This window comes from Cavia porcellus, unplaced genomic scaffold, assembly GCF_034190915.1.
Source record: "Cavia porcellus strain 051 isolate PalLab524CR breed Dunkin Hartley unplaced genomic scaffold, mCavPor4.1 scaffold_20, whole genome shotgun sequence".
Taxonomy (NCBI): domain Eukaryota; kingdom Metazoa; phylum Chordata; class Mammalia; order Rodentia; family Caviidae; genus Cavia; species Cavia porcellus.
Genome location: NW_026947503.1, coordinates 56,707,147 through 56,733,466, shown reverse-complemented (window position 1 = coordinate 56,733,466; position 26,320 = coordinate 56,707,147). Strand labels below are relative to the sequence as shown.

General features: G+C 42.9%; 1 protein-coding gene across 5 annotated transcripts; it reads left to right on the top strand.

Moving 5' to 3' along the window:
- Nucleotides 1-44: 44 nt before the first annotated feature.
- On the top strand, nt 45-26,320 carry Cabyr (calcium binding tyrosine phosphorylation regulated). Of its 5 annotated transcripts, none has more exons than XM_063231834.1 (5): nt 45-2,102; nt 7,410-7,582; nt 7,681-7,734; nt 22,586-22,936; nt 25,528-26,320. In XM_063231834.1, exons 2-5 carry the CDS (start codon nt 7,435-7,437, stop codon nt 26,124-26,126), a joined length of 1,152 nt encoding a protein of 383 aa, XP_063087904.1. In that variant the 5' UTR covers nt 45-2,102; nt 7,410-7,434; the 3' UTR covers nt 26,127-26,320. The 5 variants fall into 5 exon arrangements, with proteins under 5 accessions (XP_063087904.1, XP_063087903.1, XP_013012579.1 ...); XM_063231833.1 differs by having other exon boundaries at nt 45-2,127; XM_013157125.3 differs by lacking the exon at nt 45-2,102 and adding an exon at nt 3,207-5,207.

Genomic DNA, 26,320 nt, shown 5'->3' with positions numbered 1-26,320 from the left:
ACTTTAGCCTTAGAATATCCCTGTGAACCATGTAGCACAGATACATTATCCCATTTTACAGACAGTGAGAAACTCAAGCACAGGAAGGCTAACTGACTTATTCCGGTGAACTATTTCTGGTATCGCTGGAGCAAAGAATAGAAAACATTTCCTGGCCACCAAATGAACATTCTTTTATCAAAGGGGAAAATCCCTAACCGTACTAATACCCCACAATATTTTATGTATTAAAAGCACAAACGCTCTTCAGCTGAAGTTGTGACATCTAAAATATTCATCTGCAAATTGTCTATAAAACTTCTCGAAGTGATGAGCGCTGGTTTTTCTTTGAAAGCCAACCAAGCAGGAGCAGATAGAAGACAATTTTATAACTGAAAGTATGCCTGTTAGCTGGTCTATTAGAAAGCCCAGTCTGTAGATAACACCGTTATCTGGTCGGGAGCTAGGAATCACCCAGCCTGTGAGTTGACTGTGATCTGCTTGGTAACTTTGCTTGTTGTAAATTGCTCTTTTCCCCTTGCTGATGAAGAAAATAATCACACAAGTAGGTTAGATAAATAACATGTACATTTTAGGAATTTCTCTTTGTGAAAATTGTCTAATAACCAACATTTTGGAACTCTTAACAGATTAACTGGAAAGATGTTTCTTCAATGTAGGCTTTTGCCTCAACATATTTGATGGTGAAATTATTTGCTGGGCTGTCTGTTGCCAGGATTTAATCATTTGCCCCTAGCTCAGGTTGTTCGGTATTTTAGAAATAGTCCAAAGTTCTTTGTTTTATCCCTTCATTGCTAATTTTTGTCAATATTTACTTTACCTCTATGCCCAGTTCTGAATACTTGTGATTTTCAAGGATCTAAATACCTGGGTCATTTTTAAGAGTCTTTGCTATCATGTGGCTCAATCTTTAAGTGTTTTTTAATTTATATTGAGCTAAATAGTATCATTTTAACATATCCTTCATTTACATATCTTTTTGGCTGAGGCATGATCTTATGTGATATTAATATCTAAATATTTATAAAATGTAAAAAAATCAGCTTGAAAAAAAATCAAATTTAATCTTGTTTCCAGGAGGAATTTCTTTGGAAGAAGTTACCCCTCACTGACTTGCTAACAATCATGTTTTCTCATCTCTGCTATTGATCATTTTGAGTGGACACTTTCCAGAGTATTTACTCAGCTTGGCTTCCTGCTATGAATCAAATGTAGATTTTATGTTTTTATTTTTATTTTTTGATACTGGGGACTGAACTCACGACCTCATGCTTTCTAGGCAGACGCTTGTGCCGCTAAGTTACATCCCCAGCCCTTTATTTTTTTAAGAGTAGGAAATGTCTGTTGGGGGGTTAGAAATAGTTCTTGAGAGAGAGGAGAGGTCCAGGATTGTGACCACCAGGCCCACGTAATTTATACAGCGAAGTCACAACATGGGTGCAACATGGGTCAAACTACAGTCAACTTAAAGATATGTGTGGATTTTAGATATGAGCAAGAGAGAAAAGATCGCTATTCTGTGTGCACTGAATTAGTTCATCCATAAGCCAAGAAGAGAAAATTTTTCTAAAGAGAGAAATAGGTGCCCCAAAACACTACAAAGTGACTACAGGGTAGAACATTACAAATCTTTCCAGTATACCTGTTACCATTTGTCTTTCTTCATCCAAAGTGTATGTGGTAAACTTTTCTATTATGATCATGGAGCCTTCTGAATCGTGAAGCTCCACTCCAGTCATTCATGCTTGAATTTTCAGTTCAAATAATGTTCAGACTATTATTCCAAATTCAAACATTGCAGAGTCTTGTGCTTTTAATTTTTGAAAAAAACCTACTTGTACATAACTTACTGTGAAAATTATTTTCATTTCCCCATAGGGATTTCAGGATTTTAAAGTATGTTTGTGTTCAGCTCAGTTCACTTTGACAACCAGGTTTTCTTTCCTACTCAAAGCATAGGTCTGTCCAGCCTCAGTTCAGATAACCCCCGTGCTCTAGCTGTGGTGGGAGATCACCGGCAGAGAGTGGAGGGAGATTCCAAACCACAGTGTGAAAACACCGGACTCTTAGATTGGCTGAAACCCAAGCACACGCTAAGTGAAGTAATTATCTGGTCGCACCAGGCCTGTGAGTTGACTGTGATCTGCTTGGTAACTTTGCTTGTTGTAAATTGCTCTTTTCCCCTTGCTGATGAAGAAAATAATCACACAAGTAGAACTATTTGCATCTCTGTGTGCCGGTTTTTTTTTTAATGTTGCCATCACTTTCCCCTTTCCCATTTTGCAGTCTCAAATGGAACTTCTAATTTATAAATGTCAAATATATTTTTGTATTAGATTGTGCCTATGATGAGAGAGCGCTCAAATGTATATTTTATGTATGCTGAGCATTTTTATAATTTGACAGACTTGAAGGCATGGTCTGGTAATAACAATGTAATCTGTACTTTACTGGTTAATATATTTAAGATTTTGCCTTTATTGGGTTAGGCATCTTTTTTATTTTAGTTCCTGATGGATGTGTCTTCTGCCGAGTAAACAATTATAACTTTGAGGTGTCACACAAAATTAGAATATTTATTATCATATAGTATATAAGTCAATTATTTACTGAATTTGCACTTTTATATTTTAGCCAAATAAAACAATGCATATCTGATTTTTTTAAAACCACACACACACACACACACACACACACACACACACACCCTTTACCATGCAAACTTTTCTAGTTGACTTCTCCCTTAAGCAATAGTGGTGGCAATGCTCAAATATGGCTTTATGAAGATACTTTCATGCTGTCATGGTGCACTGTTTCGATTCTGTGATTGGTATATTATGGAGAAAGACAGTTGTCAAGCCCAGATCATTATAAGAAAATATATACCAGAGCCAGTGACTTAGAGGCTAGAAAGAGAGAATGAAGAAATGGAAAAGGACACTAGGAACATAGAATGAAGAAATGGTTCATACATGAAACAGCGTATCTAGCTTTCTTCTAAAAACCAGCAAGGAGTTGAGTTGTCTCCTTGACCTGGATATGAAGCAGCACATGTAACCCATGTGACTTCTGAGTAGCAATTGTTCTTCCCACTGGCCAGCAGTTCTCAATTTTTGTGTTTCAAAGATTAGCCCTTCTAAGGTTCTGATTCAGCAGGTAAGGCTCAACAAGGCTTTTTTTTTTCTTTCTTTCTTTCTTTTTTTTTTTTTTTTTTTTTTTTTAGCTCCTGGAGTGATTCCAATGCATGTCTGGATTAGACAAATAATGCCTGAGGGCTAGCCTATCATCTTGTATTTTAATCAGGCAGAAGAGTCAGGCGCAAACAATTATATAGGTAGGTTAAGTTCAGCCATAGAATTACTGAGCCAAGAAGGAATATTTGGCTTTCTGGTGTAGACTTCTGGGCTGAGTTTTAAAAGTTCAGAAGGGTGCAGTAAGGTGAAAATGATGAGTGGACTCTGAGGTCTTGGGCCTAACAAGCTAAAGCAGAGGTAACAAAAGCATGTGTGTTTAAGAATCTGGGGAGTTGTCAAAAAGATGGAGAGTTGGCCAGTTTCTCTGGGGAAAGCACACATAGGCCACACCAAGAGTTCAGCTTCTCTTGGGTAAAGACTAGGGGTGTGGGTAGGGGGACAGTGGAAAACAAGGTAGATTGCCATTTTTTATTAGATTGGTATTGACCAAAAGCCAGACGAACACAAGGACAAGAAGACTGAAGCCATTTCAAATCATTAGGCATTCAAGAAATCAAAGCAGCAAATGGGGGAATGGCTTGAAAAGTCTTGGTTAAATGTTTTCACTGTAACAATTTGCAATTCAGTGTGACTCAGAAAAGTCCTTGAAGAAATGGGAAAAAAAGTGTTCCTCCTGAACCACAGGCATTTTCTGCATGGTACCTAGCACTGATCCCTATTCAAGGTGACTTGCTAGTCAGGCTACACAACCATAAAGGTGTCCACTTTGAAAAGACACCATAGTGGGATCTCTGTAAAGTTTGTACTAAGGAATTTTTAGCAGCTCAGTTCATTACACCTTTGACACTTAAATGTCTTAAGTAACAAACTAAGAAATCATAAGAGTTAATCTTTTATTTACTACAGTAGGTTGGAGGCAAGTGATGTGAAATGTACCATCTACCACCATAGACCTGTGGGAAGCATTTAAAGAGATTAAATATGCCATCTTCACAAAAAGGGCTTACCTGGCACCTACTTGGTACACAGTAATAATTATTCAATGCATGAAGGAATTGTTCCAGGCAATGCTGTTGTAGCCTCGGCACAGTGCAGCAGAGGCCTTAACAATGCTTTTTATTTCAAATTGCTTTGGATTGCTTCTTGGCCTTTTGGCAAATTGCTTTGGAACCCCCCTTTTTTTCTGAATTAAATTGGGGAGTGTCAGGTGCATGTCCGTAATGCTATTTAATGGTCGACTGAGTGATTCACGTTGCCTTTTGAGCCCATGAAGATGGATTTACAACAAGACTGCTTGGAATCCAATAACTATACTAATGGTGTTACTTACAGCCCAGTACATATACGTGGAATCTGAACGGGGGAAAGCAGAGTGAGTGTTTTTAAATGAGGCATCATGTCCTTCCTTTGCTGAAGCTAAGCTTGTTTCTTGACTTGTGACCCCTTATTGATGCTATGATTTGGCCGGGACGGATGGTGCCTGATCCTTCTTATACAGAAACAAAGTTTTGGATTAAATACCCAACTTGTTACACAGGCGAGTTTCCAAGAGAAAAAGTGCCACGGGGCATACAGTTATTCACTGCTGGGTGCTCCGTGGCAGGGCCAAGGAGTAATTTAAGAGCAAGAAGTGCGTGTTATGGAAAGCTGGCGACAGAACTGTCAAAGTCCTATTGCCCTTTTCTCCTAAACTGGTTCTTTAGGTCGAGCTCTTAAGCACCCACACCTACACCTGGCAAACTGGACACCTCAGTGGCCATAGGCACACAAAGGGCGCCCCTCTCCGCCTTTCAGTTCCGGCCTTTGTTCCGTCTGGCTTCCCTATTGGCTGGAGCCTCCGTGGCCACGCCTCCTCACCTGGAGCCCTCCAGTGACCCATGAGGGGCGGTGCTTTGTGACGCACGACGTGACGTTTTCCAGGGCTATAAAAAGCCCTACCGGTTGTGGGTCTCCTTCAGGAGCCGCCGGCAAGGGGTCAACGAGGGAGCTCTATAAATCGTAGCCGGAAAAAAGGTGGGGGCGCGCCTGGAGGGAAAGTCCAGCCTGCGCTCTGGATTAGTTAAGCCTTAGAGGCGTCTGCTGTGCTGCGATGGGAGAGGCTGCTCCAGCCTCAAGTGTGGGAGAGGCGGAGGTTCCCGGGTGGAGGCTGTGGGAGAAGCCGGCGGCACTCCTGTCCTGTGCGGTCTTAAGTGTCCCCCACCTTTCACTGTTCTCTCCCCTAAACGGAAACAGAAGAGCGAAACAGGCCCCCCCAGTGGGACCCCCGCCCCTGGGCCCTTTGGAGAGGGCGTGTCGTGTCCCAGTTCTGTCCCGTGTGGCTCCAAAGCTCCTGGGGCAAGGCGTTACCCGCGTTCATGGGGCCTTGGCGGCGCATGGCCTTGAGTCCTATTAGCTTTGGACGCAGGTCCTAGAAAGGAGACCTTTGCGGAGGGCTAAGTTGTCCCTCAGACCCCGGTAGCTGAATTTGGGGCCACCTTGTACCCGTTTGAGCCGTTACTCCCGGCGCCAGCCTGTTTCTCAGCTTGGTTGCGACAGCTCTTTGTAGGAGCCGCTTCCCGGATGAGGCCGGCTCTGCGTGGTAGAGGGACGAGAGCCACTGGAGGGCTGGGCAGCGCCCAGGGGTTAGGGACTTGGAACCCTCGCCGCCGTCGCCAGCACTAACTGCTAGTTGCCTGCTTAACGGGCGCTTTTAGCATTTATTACCGCTGCCTGCGTGTGGGCTTGTGAGCCTGCTACAGCAGCTCTGTTTTAAAAAGCTGATTTAATTCAGTAAAATTCCCGGTGAACCATACTGTCGTACAGTAGTACATTTTCACGAAAGAACACTACGCTTCGTTCTTAAAGGGTGTGCTCTGGCCTATACAGGTTCATTTCCTCCTGACCTCTGGGAAAAGTGTTTTTAAATACTCAACATTTTTTATGGCACATTAGTTGCTTTTTATTAGAAGTTGCGTCTTCCTGTAAGTGCTGTAACTAAATCCTGCCACTTTGTTACTCTACAGAAGGGTGTTAAGGCCGAGGCTCGTTAGGTCACACTATTCTCTCTTTACAAGGACCCGTGGGAGAAATTTCTCCTGGGTCTCAGTATCCAGAGCAGCATGATTCTTCCAGGCAACTAGGATTTTTCTGTTTTGTTTGTTTGTTTGTTTTTAACTTTAGGAAACCTGAGCTATTATCCGTTTCCTATCTAGCTATACCTTCCTGGATCCCGGGTCAAGTGAAGGACCTATGGTTTGCACTGAGGGACTCACCTCACCCTGTGCTTCATCTTTCACCTCATTTTCTCCTTACTCCTGAATGCAATTTTAAAATTTTCATTACGTATACTTGGAAGCCTTCCTAAATTTTGAGAATGAGGATACCCACAGTATGAGATCCACAGCCTCTGCACCTCAGAATTACAAGTTCGACTGTGTAAATACTCTTGGTACCACTTAAAAGATGGGCAGGAGAAAGGGGAGATGGGGAAGTTAGGGCACAGGGTAAGAAGGGGCGTAAGGCAAGAGGTGCATGTGGTTGTAGGTGGCATAGTACACCACGGATAACATCAAAATGAAAGCCAAAAATGCATAAAGATGAGTAATATGTCTGGAGAATCCTTAGAAAAATGAGGGGGAAGTTGCTTTCCTGTAGAACCACTGTTTTTTAACTCTGTACAGAAAAACTAGTGCTGATAGTTATGTAGAAACACACATGGGCTTAATATGTCTTCAAACATAGAGTATTCACTGAATGTTTTACAGAAGCATATTCCATTTGGGCTTTGTTGTTTAATTCTTTGTTTTTCATAACACCCTGGAAGTTTCTGGCAGGACCCTGCCAATGGATTGTTTTTACTAGTACTCTACGGTGTTATCTGTACCTACTAAGCAATTGGTAATGAGGTATTTTTCCCTACCATCAAGAATTAACCATTTTACTAAAATACCTGGAGATTAGAGTTAAAGTTAATTTTATTTTATTCTGAGACAGGCTATCACTATGTAACCCAGACTAGCCTTGAGCTGATTCTGTAGCCCAGGCTGGCTTTGAACTCATGGCAATCTTCCTGCTTCATCCTGAGGGCCGGGATTACAGGTGTGTGCCAGCACATCCTTCTAAAACTAATTTTAATGGAAGATAGATTTGTTCTTGGAAACTATAGTTAATGCGTAAGAAATATTTTAATAGAACATTAGTGTACTATATATAAGGTTTTGTTTTTCTTTGTTACAGTTGAGATTACAGACATCCTGCCAAAATGATTTCTTCAAAGTCCAGACTTGTCGTACCCTATGGCCTCAAGACTCTACTTGAGGGAGTTAGCAGAGCTATTCTCAGAACTAATCCATCAAACATCACCGAGTTTGCAGCAGTTTATTTTAAAGAACTTATAGTATTTAGAGAAGGTTTGTTATTGCTTGAGATTATATATTTATTGCTCTGAAAAGCACTTTAAGTTGAGAATTTTATGTATCTGGACTTAATTTCTGTGCTTATTTTTCAGGGAATACTTCTCTGGATATAAAAGATCTGGTTAAACAATTCCATCAGATTAAAGGTGAGTACTATCAGTCGTGACCATTTTAATAATGTTGGTTTTAAGTTACTGCAAAGGTGCTAACATATATTCAGGTTTAGGATTGACGCTAACAGGTGCTTTGCTTGAATAACCACAGTAATGATTCATGTATAAATCACACTAGTGCTTTGTTTTGATTAAATCAGTTTTTTTAAACTAGGGGGCTATCATTTAGGAAGATTGTAAACCTTTTTATTTTTTTAAAGGAACATTTTTTTTTAAAGGAACATTTTTGCAAACCATTTGGTACAATGAATGTACATAAATGCTTTGACCAGGGTTGCCCCAGACCCTTCCTGGTCTGCTCACCTGCGGGAAAGTGTGGTGAAATTTAAAAGAACATTTCACATCTTGAAAGACTTCACACTGTCTAGATACGCTTGATATTATAGCACGCGAAGTTACACTCAAATAATTTAAGGAAAGAGGCACTATGGTGACTACTATTATGTTAGATTATCTGGTGGTGAAACACAATGATGCTTGAATTGCTCGGTTCTGCCCTGCATTGTTCTATTACAATATCCTCTCATCTCAATCTTCCCCCTATTTTTAAATTAATCTATTTTCTCTCATTTTCTTAATTAAGGGAAAACTAAATTAAAGAATAACGGGACATATTTTAGTTGGTTGTCCTATTAACCTGACTTGAACCTCCAGTATTGCTCTCCCCATCTTGTTCTGTCTGATTATTATATATTCTATTTGTTTGATAGTATCAAGTTTGAGGGTATAGGCAATCACTTTGAAGGCAATAAGGTATACTATGAAGCCCAATATGGATTGACTATCATCCTTTTTTTTTTGAAGTCCTGTAAGGTCCTCAGTGTAGATTTTAATGGTTTTGTTCCATATTGTTTTGATCAATTCTATTATACCTGATGATATAGACAACTCAATTTGAAAATAGCAAGAGGCACAATGGTAACCACTTTTGATCACCTGCTATTCTATTTTTGCATCACGTGCTATGCCCACCCTTCTGTTCTAACTGACTCTGTTTTGCTTAGTCACATTTGTTTTTATTCTCTTCAAAAAAGTAATAAGAACCGTGAGAGTAATAAAATCCTAAAAGTCTAATTATTACTGTAAAAAAGAGAGGAAAGTAAGGTGGACTAAGGGATATAACCGCAGGTATGTTCGAGAGTGTAGGACAGAAAACCATATAACTGAGCTTTTGTTGGATCATTGAACGGAACTGTCTCCAATTCCACTGTATGAATGTTCACTTTATATGCTTTAATTTAGTGATATGGACAACTGTTTCTGGGAAGATAATGTGTAGCCTGTTAACTGGTGATTTCGTACTGTATATATTTTTTTCTAGAAATACTGTATTATTTGTACCCTTTTACTGCATTTTTTATGTCCTTTTTTTTCTTCTCTCTTTAAATAAAAAAAAAAAAAAAAAAAGAACATTTCACAGTATGAAAGCTCATAGTGAGACACAATACCTAGTAAAGTTTCACAGGTTAAGCATCCCTAATTTGAAAAGCTCTAAAGTGCTTTAAAATCCAAAATGGGAGCAGATACAATGTTTAGAAAGTTTTGGAATTTTGAGCATTACACATTTTTACATTTTTAGAGGCGGGGTACTCAGCCAATAAAAACTATACAAATATTCCCAAACTCCAAATCTTTGAAATTTGAGACATATTAGGTCCTAGGGGTTTCAGATAAGAGATACTCAACACTCTTCTTAGAAGGCTTTATTAACACACCCCCTCCCAACACACCGTGGTTCCCTTCAGTCAGTCTGGGGACCATATTAATTAGATATCCCTGACCATACTTTCTGTTCCAGGAGAGTCTCGGAATAGGTCAGCGTTTCATAGGAGAGTGGTAGTCTTCTGTGTATCTTGGACACTGTGACATAGTACACATATCTGCTTAGAAGAAAATGTATAAATCCCCATCTTATGTGACTAAGATGAAACCAAATTGAGTGAGGAGCAATGAAAATGTTGGAGGAGGGAGAGAGAGGAAAGGGTAGAACTTAATGAAAATTTGGAAAATCATTATAAGCAAAAGAGGATTTAATGGTCAAACTCTAAAGACAGGCATACATGTCTAAAAAAACAGAATGAAACTTTTCACAGAATTTTAGGAGGAGGTAAAATGGAGAATGATGATCAGTGTGGAACATAACTGAATAATTCTTACTATTTTGATTGACCAACATTTTAGAATACCATCACAGAGGATATAAAAGGACCTATGGGTTATCAGCCAACTTATTATCTATCACTTTTGTGACATTAATAAGTATATACTTATACTAGGTATAAGTTAGGGCTAAGAAGATGTAAGTCATGAGGGTTTGAATCTGCAGTGGAGGAATTGCCATATCAGAAAGCAAGATTAAGAACGGTGAAGGCCAGCATCCGAAGGAACAGAGAATAAAATGTCATGGTTCAGGAATTTTGTCTAGTCTGGCTGCTTCCTTGTGGGGGACCCTGGTGGCATTTTCAGCTTACTGTGGGCAACAGGCCTGGGGTTTGGTTTCTTACCATCAGCAGCAGTTAGGAGAAGTGCAAGAATATTAACTACCCTTCCCTGTGTGCCTGGTTTCCCAGGTTGTCGGGTTGTTATTTGTCTTCTGTGCCTGCCAGTAATGATGCTGGAAAGATGTTGACATAGTCAGTGAATCTGTACAACGGGAGATAACTAACAGGTAGCTTTTTGGTTAAATTTGTTTACTGAATTTATTCACCGTTCAGTTTAGCAGGTGGACTAAATAAATGGAGATTTTTGGTCCAGATAGGTCTAGGTTTGAATCCCAGGATTTAAAATTAAGAAAATTAGTCAAGGAGCCATACTTTTGATGGAAGAAAGGGACCAGAGACATTGCAGCTTAAAGATACCAAGGAGTGGACCTGCTATGCAGATCATCCTGAAAGCAGGCTCACTCAATGTGGCTGCAGAACCAGATTGTAGAAATGAACATTGCTTGTTCTCATTTACAAGGAAGATGGGAAGGTAACACAAAGGTAATGACCAGAAATAACAGAGTTCGATTTTTCTAGTACTAGTTTGGCTCACACATCTGTTTCTTGTCATCCCAAGTGTCTTAGTGGACAAACAGTACTCACTAATTTAAGTCCTACCGTAGAGACTGCATGAGTTCCCCTACATTCAGGAAGCGTTATTCAGGGCTCAAGGTGGACTGTCCAGGATATGCAGGCACCACAGGTTCCGACTTGCAGGCCTTGCCTTCCTAAAGGGTCATGCTGCTATCTTCTGACTAATGGTGTTCCTGTGGGAGTAACTGTGGCTGCACGGTGGTTCTGTTTTTCACAATAAGACAAGCATAACGTAGGTATAACGTTTATGTGTATCCTAGTTTTACATATGGATAATAGTACCTAGAATGCTCCCAGATTTTCAGTGACCTACAAAATGTGGAAACAAATCATTCTTTGAGGGTGGTCAGCTCACCCTTACTCTATTTTTTTATTTTTTACTTTTTGTTCTTTTTGAGACAGGGTCTCACGATGCAATTCAGGCTGACCTTGAGCTTACATTTTAGCCCAGGCTGTCTTGAACTCAGAATGATATGATCCTCCTTGCCTCAGCCTTCCAGGTGCTGGGATTACAGGCGTGCACCACCACGCCTGGCAGCTGACCCTTACTCTAGAATTTCAGTCTCTTCAGCATGAGATACAATGAGCCCAAAGATGGAACCAGCTATTAGAACTTGTGACAAGAGCTATTAGAACAGGCAAGAGCTAAACTCCCACTCCTGTCATGTTAGTGTCCCCGGTTCAAGATAGGTGCCTGAGTTCCATAAGAGCAGGCAGTGGGAATATTGTGTTCTCCAGAGTTCTTCCCAGTCTGCCTAGTTTGCTGCCTGGAAGCATACTGTGTGTTGCCTGCATGTGCATGGAGATAAGACCCTGCATGCATGTGATTTGTTTTGAATTGTACACTTTATTCTAAGATTTTTCCTAGAAAGCACCATTTTTGATAGCTCTCATAAGGGCAGCAGTGTTTGCCTATCTGCCCCATTGCTTCCAGATTTCATGCATAGTCAGGTGATGGAGGAGGAAGAACCAGGCACAGGAGCAGACTTATCACTTCTGTCATCTCCTCTTCCTCACATTTCTCAGAGCCTGGTGTCTTTAGCATGGTCCCTGGTGCCATGCAGGGGGTGTCACTGTGGCCTTTCACCAAGTATACCTATTGCCAAGGCTGTTCAGCTGAGCAACTTTCTTGGTCTTCCTCTTTCTCACCCCCTGCAGTTTAGCAGATCCTTATTACCATGTGAATCAGAGAAAGATCCTCATGTCTCAGTCCTCTCAGGATAGTTTTTTCATCCTAACCATTAAGTGTTGAGATTTAAAGCTCAGGTCATGTTTTAAAACAAAAGAATCATTCCCTTAAATTTCATCACTTAGTATATGCTAGGAAAAGAAGGAAAAATGGAATTAACACTTATTGAAAGAACTTTTATTCTAGGCACTTAGGTTTTGTTAACATATGAGGTCTAGGTGACATCATTGTAGTTTTACTCAGGAGGCATGAGAATAATTAAATAACTTCTAAGTTTCTAAATACTAAGAAACTGGAGTTGGAATCTGAACTTGGATCTCCCTAGTAGCGTGGCTTATGTTTTTCACATTATAAAGTAACATGCTAGGATCTCTCTGGAAAAGGCTTATTGAATTCAGGAAGTGATGTGAGGAATTTGGTTCCTTTCCTTCATCATCTGTATTTCACTTCTTTTTACCTTGACACCTTTTGTGACATAGCCAAAGGTATTAATTCTGATCTTTTCACTACTTGTGGCAACTCCTGTCTCATCACATAACCCTACCCCCCAAGCCAAATGTATCCAATTTCCAGTGTTGCCTTCAAGGGAGGGAGGACCAGATGTAGTCACCTCTTGTGAATAAGCGTGAAGGCCAAGCTCTGGGATTAGAGGCACAGCTCAGTGGTACATGGTGTGCTAACCCATGTGCAAGGCCCTGAGTTCAACCCCTAGCACCAAAGAGCCAGAAAACCAGGGTCCATCCACCTGGCTTAACTTACTCTTCTAACCAATCCTGGATATATCTTGGCTTGGCAACACAACAGTAATCACAGTTACAAACTGCTGCTGATCATTGGGTCCAATTTTAATTCCTGTGTGGTGCCATAGCAGTTATGAATAGCATAAATATTTGCTTCCACTATTTACTTGTATTATCTTGAGTTAACTCTTAAACCAAATTCTGCTGTTAATCCTTTATTTATATGATTGGTTATACATACGGGAACTGGCCATGTTTACAGACATGAGGACTACACCTACCTTAGGTCCATCCATAGTCAAGTTTATTAGGCTTTGGCACTGAGCCTGGGCACTTTTTCAAGGACAACTATCCTGATTCATAAACAGAAGTAGGCATTGTGTGTCAATAGTCCTTTTATGTCTTGAAATCTTATATTTGCTGAAGTAGAATGGTGACAGTTTATATCAAGGAGATAATTCCATTCAAATTAGAAAATTTTTCACTAATCGGTAATAGTGGGAAAGAGACTCTGGCCCTTTATGTTGGTGGTAAGATTAATCAACAAGGAAATCATTTAACATGTTCACAGTGGGACTGTAGTTCTTGTGTCCTGCTGCCAGGTAGCTTGAACTTGAGGTGGTACATGCATGATTGTCCTATGGGGCAGCTTGTACAAACAGATCTAATCACTTGTATCAGTTTTCTGTGAATAAAATTTAAAAACTGCCTGATGAGAGAGTTTGCTTGTACTGTTGATGGTTCAAGCCAGCAGGAAAGTTGTTAAAGACCACTTAAGGTACTGAGCAAACGGAATGGTCAAGAACTCAGGCAGAAGTGCCAGGCTAGGAACCAGAAACATGGAAAACAGATACAGCCAGCCGGGACAGAAGAAGATGGGTTGCCAAGGTGAGGTCAGGAACACTAGAAGACAAGGCATGAGACATGAAAGAACATCTGTGCTTCTAGCTTTATGGCTTCTGTAATCCAAAAACATTTGAGATTTCCCCATCTTGACCATGAAATCCAAACCTGTCGGTACTGTGGGAATATTTCTGAAAGATTTTAGTGTGCAGGGCCTGGGGATTTAGCTCAGCGGCCTAAGTGCCTGCCTTGCAAGCAGGTGGTCGCGAGTTCGATCCCTGGTACCGATAAAAAAAAAAAAAAAGAGAGACAAAAAAAAATTTTTTTTAGTGTGCTTGGATTTCAGATAATTCATAATTATTCCCGCTTGCCTGTTGATCTCCACCCATTGCAGCATTCGTTTACTTTGGGGAACAGGCAAATACAGCTCAGCCGGGAAGTAATCACTCAGTATTGAGTTTCCTGAGTGCATAGTGAGCAAGCTTTAGAGTTTTCCAGGAGACCGTTTTGTTGAGAGAAGATGCTTGTCTTAAAATACCTAAGCTGAGTTTTAAGAGCCAAAGCTACCCAAAGTTTTACTTTACATAAGCCACAGGGGAGAGAAAGAGATGGCGTTATATAAGCTTGCTTCTTGCTTTCAAGGGAAGGGAAATGGAAAATTCTTGCTTCTAATGTATCTGTGGTGCTGGGATGTGGTGCGCCCCCAGTCTGCTAGGTATGAGGAGGGTAGAATCCTGAGTCAGAACTGCCCAAAACCTGCGCAGAAGCCTTGCCCTTCGCTTTCCGGGGTGCTGTCCAGAGGACTCTGTGCAGCGGGGAGAGGCGCTGTGGTGCCTGTAGCGCTGCATTTAGCACCGCATACGCTCTGTGCAGCCACCTACGCAGCACGTCTGTGTCAGGCGCTCCATAAGAGAGAGGCCTGCCTTGGAAATAAAGTCATTTCGCAGATGGGCCTGTGACAATTCTACTGGTTTCCTGTGGTGGGGATCTGGCTGTGAGTGGGTCCAGATATTTTGGGGTTGTCCCAGTAACTGGCGAAGGAGTCAGGATTGGAAAAATGAGGCCAACAGAGGACAGGACATAATATCCAAGCTAAGAATAAGACAAAAATTAAAAGTTCAACCTTAAAAACAGAGGACCAAGTTAGGAAGAAGCTCCCCAGACCTTGAGGGAAGCACATTTTCCTGAAAGTTGGAAACCTGTGAACGATGACTAAAATCAGAGACCAACAAACCATCCATCCAGGTTACACCACTACCCAAGATAACTAAGAGAGGAGGACACGGAGATCTGAAGCAGCATTCACCCAGCACCAAGTCCCTCTGTAGGAGGAGGACAGCATTTGAGAGGGAGTGATGCCTCCCAAAACAAGAGATTTTAAAATCAAGTAATTCTACCACCGGAAAATCAGTGTTTTAATGTCAGATGAGTCAAAGTCAAAGCGTATGTAAGTTTTGATCGCTCTACAAGAGCATGCACGCAGTGATTGCTGTAATTGGAGTCTCTTTCACCTTGCAGACATCTCTCTCATCCCTTCATAGAGGTTATGTGCCAGATGCTGACACCATTTGTCATCTCAGGAAAATGAGAAGTAATTTCAAGTTGCTTGATTTTGGCTCATGCTGCTTTCCTCTCCGGGAGTTCATGTCAGCTCCTCAATATTCTGTCTGTCTGTCTGTCTCTCTCTCTGTGTGTGTGTGTGTGTGTGTGTGTGTGTGTGTGTGTGTGTGTTTAAACAATCTCCCCTTTTCTTACTTTCTGCAGTGCTGGGGATCTCACCCAGGGCCTCATGCAGGCTAAGCAAGTGCTCTGCCACAGAGCTACATCCCTGGCCCTAAACCCTACGTATTCAAGGCCTCATTCATTGTTTCACTTAGCAAGCATTTAAATTCCTGAAAACTGCCACATCTTATGGTAGGGGAATTTTAATGGGAGAGGAGAGATTTTAGTTTTAGCTATGATGAAGTTGTTCATATTGGACTTACTTTCCTTGTGCTAAACAATCATAAAGACTGGATAAAAAAAATTTTAAAAGAAATCTAATGCCTGGATAATTGGGAGGTGGGATTTTGCTCAACCCCATATTCTTTTTCTCAGAAGCTACTTTTACGATTCTTGTACAGAAAAATAGAATCCAAACAGCAAGTAGAAATGTGAGAAGAGAAATAGGCAAAGTTTGGGGTTGCCAGTGTGCCTGGGATTTGAGTGGCAGAATACCAGAGAGGAGGGATTTGCATTGAAGGACTGGAAAAATACTGCCAGTATTTTGGTCCATTTGCTAAGCTTGCCCTTGTGTGGAGTAAGGCTTGGGGTTATTAGTAGGCGACTGAAGCCTTGGTAGGGATTTTGCAAGTGTTACCCTGCTGGGAGAGGCTTTTCGGTTTGGGCTTAGCCAAAAGGAAGAAACTTCTGTGGAACCTTATTAGTTCAGTTGAGAGCACAGAAAGGTCACACCCTGATTATAAAGAAAGTATGCTGGGAGCGAGAACAGAGCTAAAATAGATCTACTCCAAAAAAGGAAACCAAGAGCACCAAGTCGATCTGCCAGAGGATCAAATTGATCTGCCATTATTCAAACAAATAATGTGTAGAAGAAAATAATGCAATCTGAGACCATGTAGTATGTCTTTTACAACTGGCGGAATATAATTAAAAATTACTAGGCATTCAAAGAAACAGGAAGAAGCAACTAGTTGTCAAGGAGTAAAATGTAAAAACACTGCTAAAAGGAGGAGCAGAGAAGATCCAGAGATTATGACATGAAAACTGAAAAGATTATCATTCATGTCTTGAAAAGCTATAAAAGTAGATGAAAAGATAGAGAATTTCAACAGTGTTAGTCTGTTAGTTCCTACAACTGTTAGTTTCTACAATAAGAGTTATTCCATAATTACAAACTAGATTTACTGTAGGTAATTACTGGCAGAAGACAGAATTGGACTGGGAAACTAAAAAACAAGCCAAAAGACAACCACCATACTAAAACACAGAGCGAAAGAGAATGGGGCGGAGCATACAGGACACATTAGACACTGTCACAACATGTAGGAAGTGTAACTAGAGTTGTAAGGGAGGAAAAGCGACTAAGTGGAAAAGAAGTATTTGAAGAATAATGGCTGAGAAGTCTAAAATAGGTGAGTTTGTAGACTGAAGAGGTCTGGTGAGCCCAGAGCACAATAAATACAAAGAAAACCACACACAAACACATAATGAAACAACTGAGAAAGGTAAGGACAGAATCACAGAGATAGGTAAAAGAACACATTTACTTTCAGGAGAACAGTAAGACAAATAGCTGTCGGAAACTGTAGAGGCCAAAAGACAGACTGACATCCTTAAGATGCTACAAACAGAAACTGCCAAAATAGAATACATTCCCAGAGAAAATATACTTTTAAAAATGAAAGTAAAATACCGACATACTTGAGCAAAAACCGAGAACCCATTACCATCAGACCTGTTTAACAAGAAACACTTTGAAGGGCATTTATAGGCAAACTGAATACAAGGAAACTCTCTACACTTGGTGATGTGTGCTCAACAAATTTACAGGTAACATCCTCAGTTACTAGTGAATATTCAGGGTCCCTCTCCGAGGATTAGAGCCAGGACAAAAATGGTATCGCCCTTTCTGTGTGTATACTGTGGATCCTAGTCAGTGCAGTAAGGCAAACAATAACAAAATGCACCATGGAGAACTCTTCATAGAATCACGGCTGTGATGCAGAAATAACCCTCCTCCTCCTCCGGAGCCATCATTACTCCACAGAGAAAAGAGGACACATGGGGACACAGCCCAGATTTTTATGGGCGGTAAATTATGTTTTAAAAAAAGGTACATTTTATTGTCCTAAATCCTAATGCAAAGCAGTAGCTGGTAAATAAAGGGGATTATGAAAGTCACACAGTAAGATGACAGTGTCCCTTACACCACACCCTCCTCTGTCATGTTTCTGTACTGCCTCTGATTTACACCCATGTCCCTTGGGAACAGAAAACTAAAGTGACTTGAAGAAAGCAAGGTCCCTGGCAGTGGCGTTGACTCTGCTGCGAATGCAGAAAGCACCATTCTCCTCACCGAGGGGAGCAGGGAGCGCTTTATTCCACTTGTGGTGTGCTTTCCTTGTCCCCTCACTGCTGATCCAGGTTTTATACCCATGTTCCCATCAAGAAAGAGAAAGTTGTGGCACTGGTGACACTTGCTCCTTTCATTAAAAAGGGGGAAATTCTCGCGAGCACGCCAGCAGGGAAGGCTGCGTGCACTGCTGCCCAGGCACTCTGTGGCCGTCTTGGACGGTGCACTGTGTGCAGATCCCGTGTGCCTTGGGACAACTGGCTTCATCTTGGCTTTCCAATACCAAGAGTGCCTCCCAGACACCGAGACCAGTGAAAATGCCCCACTGCCCTTAAGCTTTGGGGGAAAGGGTTGCCACTGCCACGTGAGAGGCACTGTACCATTAGTGGTTTATTACCTGGGGTGGGTAAGTTGCTGCCTCAAACCTAGTTAGGATGCTGGTAGGAATGAAAAAGGAGAAATGACTGCTGTTCCGCCCACTTTGCTTTCATTCTTTGTCCTTAAATGAAGTAGTGAGAAGACAGATCTGGGTAAAACTTGTGTGTGGTGGGGTGGTAGTGGTGGGAGGTGTGGAGGCCGGGAGAGGGGTGAGGAAGGAAGGGGACAGAAATAAACCCAGTGGGGACAAGAGCGGGCGAGCCAGCCGGATGCCACACTGCATTTGGGATTGCTGCGCTTGGCCCAGAACAGCTTGAAAACTGAGGTGCAGAACCAGCAGGAAAGAGGTGGTGACTGGGGTGTGCCTCGCGGCTGCCTCCACAGACAACCAGTTCCATCTTCTTCCACTCGCCTTCCCCTCCCACCCCTTCTCGTCTCCAAAACAGAAGGAAACTGACCTAAAGGCAGTCGTACCGCAGACCACTGTACGGCTGTCACGGCACTGACCGTCCTCAGTCACCTACTCATGTACTCTGATCTCGGGCAGGCTGAGCTCTGTAGAAGACCTTAGCTTTCATTTGTCAGGGTCTGTTACCTAATGGAAATAAAGCTAGTGATTCTTGAATGAGTAGACAGGGAAAGGAGAGAAGAGAAACAGACTGCTTGGTTTTTCTGTGTGTGTGTGCCGGGGATGAAACTCATGATCTTGCGTGTTTGCCAAACAGGCACTTTACGCCGGTGAGCTAAATCCCTGGTCCCCAGACTACTTGTTTTAACTCATGATGTCTGATTTTCTCATTCCAGGCAGCTTCTCTCACACTAGTTGGAATGTTTTTGGTTTCTTTTAAGTTAATAGACTCCAAATTTATGACCATTAGGTGCTCTTGCATGGCTTCCCCGCCTCCAGCCCGGTGCAGCCTGTCCTGGCTCCTGCTCCGTGCTGCTTGCTGGTCTTTGACCCCTTCCAGTTCCCCTTTGCATGCTAGGATGTGCCCTTGTCCTAAAGCTTCCCAGGGAGTTTTATACCCAGCACCCCAGGTCTCCATGTAAGTTCTGTCTATTTGAGTTTAACTCTGTCTTTTTGGTTCCATGGAAAACTCAGGATGCTGCAATGAATTTTAATCAGTCTGATTCCTGTATTAAAGGAACTTAACTAGAAAGAGGAGTTCTTTTGTTATGTTTTAATACTGAGTCTGCGTGGGTCTTGGCATTGTTAGTCTAAATGGAACAAGTTCATTGAGATCTTAGTGGATTCCTTCCTAATGCTGATAAAATCAACCTCCTGCAACCTTCTGAGGATACAACTTTAAGAAACAGTTTTCTCCAACATCTCAAGGTTATAAATCAGGAGTTGTTAAGCTTAAACAGGCCTTAAAGTATTATAGAAAAGCTCTTTCCCATAAACTGGGGTCAACTGGAATTCAGAATAATCATGTATGCACATGCAACTGGTGTGTATATATTAACATTCTATCATGTACTGTATTCTAATTTCAGAAAACACTAAAAAAAAAAAAAAAGCTTAAGGCACTCTCCTTTTGGCAGTATTAAGGATTGAATTCAGGCCTTTAACACTGAGATACATCCGTGTCCCCTTCTATTATTGAGACAGGGTCTCACTAGGTTCCCCAGGCTGGTTGAGATTCGAGATCTGCCTCAGCCTCCTGGAATGCTGAGTTTAGAGGTGTGTGCCACCACACCTAGCTTCAGTTTTTAAAAACTATTAAGCATATCTATTCAAGTTTATATGACACATTTGTATATAGAAAAAAACCCTTGTATCATATGTTTTAAATTGCCAATTTAATTTTATTCAGTTTTATAACTAAGTTGGATATGTTTTCAAAGCTTTCCCAAATATCTCTAACTGGGTGCTAACACATCTATGCGACTTACAGCCTAGAGCACTTTTAGGTATGTTACAGTGCTTTCTTTAGGCGCCACAGAAGCTGAGGTAACAGGTGGAATCCCTCCTTCATAGATGAGGCTGAAGCTCCCAAGAGCTGCCTGTGATGCAGCGATTCCGCACAGCACGGAAGCCCAGGTCCTCTCCTGCATATGTCATTGCACAGAAGTTGCAGGGAACAAAGTGGTGTCCTAAGTGCCCTGATGAGTTGTTAATGAACACAGTCACATATGCTTTGCTTTCCCATAATGGTCGTTATTTAATAAGGGGCTTCTATAGAGGAAAATAGTAAGTCTTTAATTTTTATTTATTTTGTTCCTTTGAGGCAGGGCCTTGCTATGTAGTTTGGGCTGGCCTTGAACTCACTCTATAGCCCAGGCTGGTCTCAAACTTGCAACAATCCTCCTGCCTCAGCCTCCCAAGTGCTGGGGTTACAGGAATGCACCACCATGCCTGGCCCTGTCTTTAATTTTTAACCATTAAAATTTTTAAATAATTCTGTAGGTATAATCTTGGTTAGTGTCTTAGTTTCAGGTGTGACAGGGCTGTGAGGAAACACTTTCAAAAGGGCAAAAGGACCTTCCCAGTCACCCAAATGATGTCAGACAAACCCTGTGTCACGTGGGTCCTGTGCAGACAGCCCGAGGCAGTGATGGCAAACCCCTTAGAGCATTCAGTAGCCCACCAGCCTGCTACCGCCCAGGTGCGGCAGGTTGGCCACCACTGTTCAAAGGGAAATACAGGCAGGGGTGCCGAGATTGGCGTGGTGTGTCAGTATAGTCAGCCCGCCTAGGCCATGTGGGGCTGGAGGCCAGAGGTGGGCTCTTCAGCTTTCAGCTCCTCTGTGCTCCGGCCCCTTGGCTGGGAGCAGCCTGCTGCCTCTTATTAGTGCTGGCTGCCAAGTGGGGCATGAGGCCCCTGGAGGTCTCAGCCCACTCAGGCAAGGCTGGCTTTGTGGGCCTGGACCTGGGGGAGAGGGTGGCGTTTTCCCAGTGTTCCTACCCGCTATCTGCTTAGCAGCAGCCCGTGCTCTCTGGTCAGCGTCTGCCCTGTCCTGCCTCCTCCTCTATTGATGTGAGGCTGGTAGGAGTGCTTAGGAGTGAAGGTGGACCTCCCCAAGTCCTGGGCTGTCCTGGACTGACGTTCTAGCCACCTCTGGCCTTTGTCAGTACATCAGGGTGTCAGCCATTAGGGTGTCAGGACACCTCGTGTCCTGCCAGCAGCCTTGTGTCTTCCTTTCCTTTAGAGCTGGCTCCCCTTGGGAAATCAGTTATTTATGATTGATTACATTATGTCCTCAGCTCTCTGTACGCATTAGGATTTTGTGATTAATCTATCGTTTTATTATAATGAAAATTTTTGTAGCTTTCTGTATCATAAGCATAAAAGTAACTCCTATACTTTTAACACTTTTCTCCTCCTAAGTCTTTAGAAATTTTAAACCTAGTATTTGCGTATCCATGTTATCTCCCCTGATGAATGTAATTATATGAGGTCCCATTAGTGATGCCTTACGTTCAGCTGTGTGGGTTGGTAGTTAAAAAGTGGGAAGTCCTGAAGAGACAGCTATTGTCCTAAACAAGGTAACGAAGTGTGCACATAGCTTTTCTATTTTTTTGAAACTTTTCTGTATACTTGGGCATTTGGTGTTTGTATCCCGAATGAAACACCCTAATTGAACAGAATTTACAAGAAACTAGCAGCCAAAGTGGAGTAAGAACTGCAGGACTTTGTTCTTTAGGGAGACGCTGAACCCATTCTTGTAAAGCCAAGTCGACTTTTCCTGCAGGTTTCAGGTATCAGAGAATCCTTTCCCTAGGAGAAACCCCTCAGTAAGCAGATGTGAAAGCTTTGTGGGTTGCCCAGGTGTGTGGGCAATAAACAGTTTTACAATGCCTCCCCAGCTGTTTGTGACCTTCGAGGCTGTAGGGGTTTCCCTTGGACTTGGGGGCTCAGAGCTTTCACTTTTCTCTTCCTGTCTGGGTCAGTGTGAGTCTGGCTGCATGATCACACATGCCAGCAGATGCTGTCACTTGTAGGTTAGATAGTGACACCTCCTAATGAAAAAAACAACAACAAAACAAAAACCCTGTACTGCTCCTGATTACCAATCCATTATTAAACTTTGTGCACTAATTTTCTTAAATTAAGGAGCGCCTTTATTCATGAATGTATCTGTCATTACTAAGCTGTGAAAGCAGCTGAAGGGTTCATTTATTGCCCAAATTGGTCCTTTTTTTTTTTTTTTTTTCCTATCCTGCCTATATACGCTTAAGAGCTTTTTTCATGGAGGTTTTCAGCTTCCTTTTAGAACAGAATTCCTTGTTTTTAGGAATAAAATTGTGGTCTTTCTCTTGCTGGCAGCCAGCTGAGGGTAGTATGGATTATAATTTTTTTTCAATATGATACTTAGGTAACTTATTTCTAAAGAAAGAAACTGAAGATCTTAGTTGATAAGAACAAGAAACTTCCATTATCCACACAAAAACACTGATATTGGGAAATAAAGCAGAAATTTGTATATGCTGGTATTCAAATGCTCAAACTATCAGTGCTTTCTGTAAAATTCTTTGAGGATTATGTGCCGATTAACCACCCATTTGCTATAATTTTTAGTAGAGAAATGGTCAGAAGGAATGACATTGAGCAAGAAACTAGAACGTTTAAAAGAATCCGAAGGAACAGCGGAGGTCTTCCAAGAACCTACACGGATGGAAAAATGCACAAACACAGAGGAGGACAATATTTCAGGTCCACAATTCATCAACAAAACCACCCAGTTTCCGACAGAAAGTGCTGAGTGCCTGCAGCCTGAGCCGGCTGAAGCAGTCCCCGGAAACAGCCCTTCTTCCAAACCAGCCACGCCTAAGGCCGCCACCCCACCCACGTCACCATCTCCAGCGCCTGTCTCGGCAGAGTTTGCCTATGTCCCCGCCGACCCGGCTCAGTTTGCCACTCAGATGCTAGGTAAAGTTGCATCCACTCATTCTCATGAATCTGATGTGTTAATGGTGGACACAGCAACCAGTATGCCTGTTTGTATCAAGGAGGTGCAAAGCAGAGAGGTTGCTGAAGAAGTGGTAGTGGCCGCTCCTCTGGCGTGGCCCGGAGAGGTGCTGGTTGTAAGCCAGGCAGCTATGCAGGTAGATGTGGGTCCTAAACCTAAAGACCACGAGGCTGAACCATCAGCGGCTTCCTCAGTCCCCTTGCAGGATGAACAACACCCTCCTAATTACGATCGAGCCCCTTTGAAGGCTGACACTCAGGTCACATCAGCCCTTCATATATCATCTATATATAATGGTGCCCCTGTCACTGAAGGAGTTGTAGTCATCCCTGTTTTTGAAGAGCAGCAGTCACCACAAGGTAGTCCCAAACTTGTAGTGCATGAGATACCCTCAGGCATGTGCAAAAAACCCACAGAGCCGGTAAAGTCAGAGACTGGGAGTTACAAATCCGTAGTCCAGGTGGAGGTAGAGGCAGTGGTGCTGCTCCCTGATGCCCGTAGTGAAGGTCAGCTGGAGGGACCTGGAAACCCCCTGCAGGAGGAGGACCCTATCGAAACAGGCCCTGAAGAGTCTGTGGTCATTGAAGTGGAGATCATGTCCACTGACCCTGACCAACCTGGGCAGAAGTCACCCCAGAAGACAGAGGGTGAACTGTAAGGTCATCTGATGGCCCCCTCCCTCCTGTGCCAGGAGGTCTCTCTGAGCCTGAAATCCAACCAGAAGGGAAAGCAGCACCTGAACAGGTTTGATAAGGCCAAGTAAGAAAAATGAGACATACATTTAGACATAGTATTTCAGGTCATTGTCTAGGTAAGGCCCCTGCAGGTGTGTCAAAGTCTTTGTTTTCAGTCATTTTTTAAATGCCAAACCTATTAAAAAGCTTTGTTGTATTTAAGATTTAAATCCTAGGAGTGATTTTAAAGTGACATTCCCACAGTCTGGTCCTCCAGCATCCATCTGGTCCTGCTAGCCTTTTGGACAGTACCATCACAGCCTATTACCAGGTGCAAAACTGCAGTGAGATGCTGTTGGTTTTCCATCTCACTTGTGAACGTGAAGTCTAACCACAACACTGCGTTTACCTGGGCTTGGCATTTAAAACGTGAAAGAAATGGTGGTGTGTTGGACTGCTTTCGTACGGGTCAGGAGAGCTCTGCAGCCAGGTACGGGGGTGGGCTCAGCTGCAGTTCCTGCCGCTAGAGCCCCCTGCTGAGGGAGCAGGGTGGTCAGCCACATTGGCACCGAGGATGCAGTTCCCATGACGGGCTTTCTCCGATCAGTTTCCTCGGCCAGGTGCCCAACCCAAGCTGCTTTCTTGGCTACTGAACTGCTGCCTCTGTTTCCCTGTGACAGACATGATGTGACCTCCACCTGATGGTGGCTCTTGGGTCTGCCCACCCCCTGGGCCCTCTGGCCACCTCAGGGAAGGACAGGAACGTGCATGAGCTGCTCCCCCTGTTTCTGCTGTAGAAACTCTCAACTCTGACTTGAGTCACAATAATCAAGTACAACCAAAGCAGGTGTTTTGCAGAGGAATTCTGTCTGGCAGTGTGTCAGGGATTCAGACAGCTGAAAAGCAGGAGGGCGGTGCAGGGAACAAAGCCCGCGAGGCTGGCAGTATCCATGCAGTGTCGGCAGCCCGTCAGACCAAGTCACTGTTTTCAGGTGCTTAACTTTCTAAAGGAGAACACACACACGTATAACACAGCTGTCCTACAAACACATCAGTGGGAGAGAAATGAAGAGTTGGATGTGCTTTCTGATAAGACCAATTCAGAGATACTGAGGCTGCCTCACGTGCATGATGGTGTTCTTTTCTGGGAAGAGAAAGGCTGCACCAGGGACAGATGGCCCACTGGCCCAAACAGAAACTCCGCCATCAGGGGCCTTCTCCCCTAGGTCCATCTTCCGAGACAAGACTGCCTGTCTGCATGAGGCGGGTCGTGGGCGTACTGGCTTCCTTGGTGAAAAGCAGTGGGTGGCACATCTAGACCTCTCTGTTCATGGAGAACCCCATGGGAACAACCAGCCTTTCACTGCCAGGTAGGACCTATCATTTCAGGCTGTACAAAAAAGCAAGCAGATTCTGGGGCTACGTGATGTTTTATGTGTGGTGGGGGAGATCGATGGCATCTAGTGCCTGACTTCTTTGGGAAAAGAGGAATCACTGCAGATGCATCAGCACTTAGTTCAGGGGCCTGTCACACTCAGTTAAGTTTTTGGGAAAGCCCAAAGCTGTGCTGTTTCCTGAGGATCCTGTGGAGGCCAGGTCTGAAGTTTAAGAACCTGGAAACAGCGACTTGGAATGAGACTGCTTCTTGTGTCCCTGCCATTCACTAGCACAACACTGTCATCCTCTCCCTACTGTCCAGAATCCCTTTCACATTACCAGACATGAGTTACTTAGCTCTCTCTATAGCATGCTTTATGGCACATATTACTACAGCTGTTCATAGTAAAAAAAAAATTTTTTTTACAAAGATTACTGTGCATAGTGCCTGATACAGAGACCAAACCTTTAATACCTGCAAATTTTGTGTTTTTTTATAGCAATAGCAACAAGCGAAGCAGGACAATCACCACCATATTCTAGCAACATGTGGACTCTTTATTGTCTAACTGATATGAATCAACAAAGCCGCCCATCACCGCCACCTGCACCTGGGCCTCTCCCCCAAGCAACCCTCTATTTATCTAATTCTAAGGATGCACAGTTTCTGCAGAATTCACCAAAAGTTACTTCTACTTACGTGATGATGGACGACAGCAAGAAGACCAGTCCCCCGCCTTTTATTTTAGTGGGCTCAAATGTCCAGGAAGCACAGGAGTGGAAACCTCTCCCTGGACATGCTGTCGTCTCCCAGTCAGATGGCTTAAAGAGATACACCACAGTACAAGTGCCCATTGCTGTCGCTGCAGACCACAAATTCCAGAAACACACCCAGAGTCCCCAGAATGCTAGTCCTCCTACAAGTGGACGCGATGGCCCCAGGCCACAAAGCCCAGTTTTTCTTTCTGTTGCTTTCCCAGTAGAAGATGTAGTTAAAAAAGGCTCAGGGTCTGGTGACAAACACACTCCTTTTGGAAGTTACGGTATCGCAGGGGAGATCACTGTGACCAGTGCCCATGCTCGCAGAGCAGAATCTTAAGTCTGGTAGGTGAATCTTCCTACCGTAGTACAGAGGCCTTCATACACTTGAGTTCTCAGCATTTTGATTGTCAACCTAGAGATTGAGATATTTTAAAAAACTGAATTGACAGAACGATGAGTCGGGGGCATACTGAATTTATGGGTTGTCTCCAACTGCATACTACTTAATAAAGGCCCAGTAATGTGAACCAA

Bases quoted from the DNA above. Each gene is read 5' to 3' on its own strand.
- Cabyr (XM_063231834.1), top strand. From the start codon at position 7,435: ATGATTTCTTCAAAGTCCAGACTTGTCGTACCCTATGGCCTCAAGACT. The intron at 7,583-7,680 runs GTTTGTTATTGC...CTTATTTTTCAG, and splicing joins ACTTATAGTATTTAGAGAAG to GGAATACTTCTCTGGATATA. The intron at 22,937-25,527 runs GTAAAGTTGCAT...GTTTTTTTATAG, and splicing joins GTTTGCCACTCAGATGCTAG to CAATAGCAACAAGCGAAGCA.